The sequence below is a fragment of the Penaeus monodon genome, chromosome 3 (assembly GCF_015228065.2).
Source record: "Penaeus monodon isolate SGIC_2016 chromosome 3, NSTDA_Pmon_1, whole genome shotgun sequence".
Taxonomy (NCBI): domain Eukaryota; kingdom Metazoa; phylum Arthropoda; class Malacostraca; order Decapoda; family Penaeidae; genus Penaeus; species Penaeus monodon.
The window spans coordinates 51,196,034-51,198,533 of NC_051388.1; the positions used below are offsets into that span (position 1 = coordinate 51,196,034).

Genomic DNA, 2,500 nt, shown 5'->3' on the forward strand with positions numbered 1-2,500 from the left:
AGTACACCTATTGAGTTTACAACATTACAATATTATGCATGTAAGGAGGTCATGTTTTCATTACTGTGATTACTGTACTTATTTTTACAAGAATTGAACAGAGATGTAGTTTCAGGGCAAAAAGTACTAGAAACTCAAAATATATGATAAACTTTCAAATGTAAATACCGCTCTTTCTCAACAAGAAAGATATATTATAATGTATCCATTTCTTATTGTGAATTAAATATTGTGTTAATGCCTAACTTGAGAAATTAATGTCTCTCACATATTCAACTTACCCCTAATTCGGAAGGCTTAGATGTCGTCCTTTCTTTCAGAAGTTCTATTAGTAATGGAGCTTTATCACCAGCTGGGAGGGGAAAATATATAAATATATATATATACATATTGTATGTTATTTTCATCCCCTGATGATTATCGTTCAGCAACCAAGATCATCTACTTGTGATTGTAATACTATTTACAATAAGAACAATTGAAATGTGAATGTACATTGAAAAATAAAAATTCACAATGTTGTATTTTTACCTTGCTTATTACTGAGGTTGAGATTGCTTGATAAGGCATCTTCTCCTGGGAATGTCCATAGGGTGGAATGTCCTGATTCTGGAGCAAAAACAGCGAGAGAAAAGTCCAGACTAAGGCACTGAAGGAAGTTATGAACCAACGCAGCTGCTAAGACTCCTTCTGGAGTTGCTAGTAGCTGCTTTGCAGAGGCACTGACCAGTGGAATATTTTTCTGAAGGAAAGTATTGAGTTACTACACATATATGCAATGATCTTCTGATAAATTCCTAAAAATATATCAGTTACATCACTGTATTCTAAAACTATATCTTGATTGTGAAACTTCTACACATTATCTAAATGTTAAAAACTCATACCCACAATAACTATTTAAAGGTGGATGATTTCTGTGTCATTTGCAAGTCTCTATGCTAACAGATAAGGAAGGCTTAGATAAAAATAATTTAGTTCCAAAGAAAACACAATAGAATCATTACTCATGCCTTCACAAAAAACATGCTTTTGGATTTGTTGTTTTTATGAACCAGCCTCGGTGTTAGCAAGTACTTATCTCCAGCCCTCTGACAGCAAACATGTAGTACCCTGACTATCTAAAGTAATACCCAAACTACCTAAAATTATTAGCAGGATGATTGTTTTCTATTTGCAAAAAGATTACTGTATCCAAAGCAATTGTCCATACAGTGGCCTCTCAGATGAATGAAATCTTGTCCTCCTGATCATTTTATTCATCCTGAGATTTCTACCATATCCCTCCTACCCTCCAATATCTTGCAACCAAAGAAAATGGATAATCAACACATGTCCTGACCTATCCAAAGACATTACCATCATTACATAAGCTTCTGTGAACATAATACTAACAAGCGCCAATGGCATTTTTAACAACTTACATCTTTAAATTCCTCCTCTAAGGCAAGAAAGACACTGGCCCTTAGCTGAGCCTGAAAAAAGACAACATAGGATTAAATAGCTGTTCCTTTGATAAATATGTTCTTAATTCACCAATTCATGCCTTAAAATTCAAACTACCATAACTATAGGCACTGTGCTTAAAAACTAATGTGACAGTACAAAATCAACAACAGTATTAGAAAAATAAAAATAATATAGTACTAATAATGGAAATATCACTATCAATAATAACAATAAAGGTAATAATAATGATAATGATAATGATAATGATGATGAATATAAAACAATAGTATAAATAATGGGGATTGTGGGAGTAACAACAACAAATATGATGGTGATGATAGAGATAGAGACTGAGACTGAGACAAAGTGAAACTGAGACTGAGACTGAGATTGAGATTGAGACTGAGACTGAGATAGAGAGAGAGAGGGGAAGAGATAGAGATAGAGATAGAGATAGAGACTGAAATTGAGACAGAGGCAGAGACAGACACAGAGATAGAGATAAAGAAAGAGACCAAGATAGAGATAGTGATGAATATAAAAAGTTAGAAATATAAAAAATAAAAATAATGCATTGTTTCTAAGAAAAGACACTTCTGTTAAATCAAATACTTATATCTAATGGAGGTTAGCTGGCCTTTGCCAGAGCACCAAAATCAAGTAGCAATGGCAATGGCTTGCCTGCAACTATATCACATATGAAAAGTCTTGTCATTCACCAGTCTACCAATTCACTACTATGTTTACCGTGTACTACGTGTACTGAAAATTAAAGTTTATCTATTCATATATTTTTTTAAACGTTGGTGATACCTCAGAGTTTTGTAGTGCGTGACGTAACCGTGTCAACTAGCTAAATGGATTAGGCAGCACATGACAATAGAGAGAACGATTTACTACAAAAGCACGTCATTATTTCGCCTTCTTTTCCCGCGAGAATACGATCCCTTGGGCGCTAACCTGTATCTTCCCGAGGACTCCATTCGTCTGCAACGTCTTAGTCACAAGTTCTTTCAGACTTGCATCGTCTTCTTCCACTGACATTTTGAAT

The 2,500-nt window shown here is 34.3% G+C and overlaps 1 protein-coding gene across 1 annotated transcript in view; it reads right to left on the reverse strand.

Moving 5' to 3' along the window:
* Positions 1–281: 281 nt before the first annotated feature.
* Positions 282–2,500, reverse strand: part of LOC119596841 (centrosomal protein 43-like) — a gene marked incomplete at its 3' end in the record, with an annotated part of 2,410 nt that continues 191 nt past the window's right edge. Inside the window, 4 exon segments of the mRNA XM_037946187.1 lie at positions 282–352; positions 532–742; positions 1,425–1,475; positions 2,410–2,500. The exon segment at positions 2,410–2,500 is cut by the window's right edge and continues 191 nt beyond it. Of these exon segments, the coding sequence (XP_037802115.1) occupies positions 282–352; positions 532–742; positions 1,425–1,475; positions 2,410–2,493 (417 nt within the window).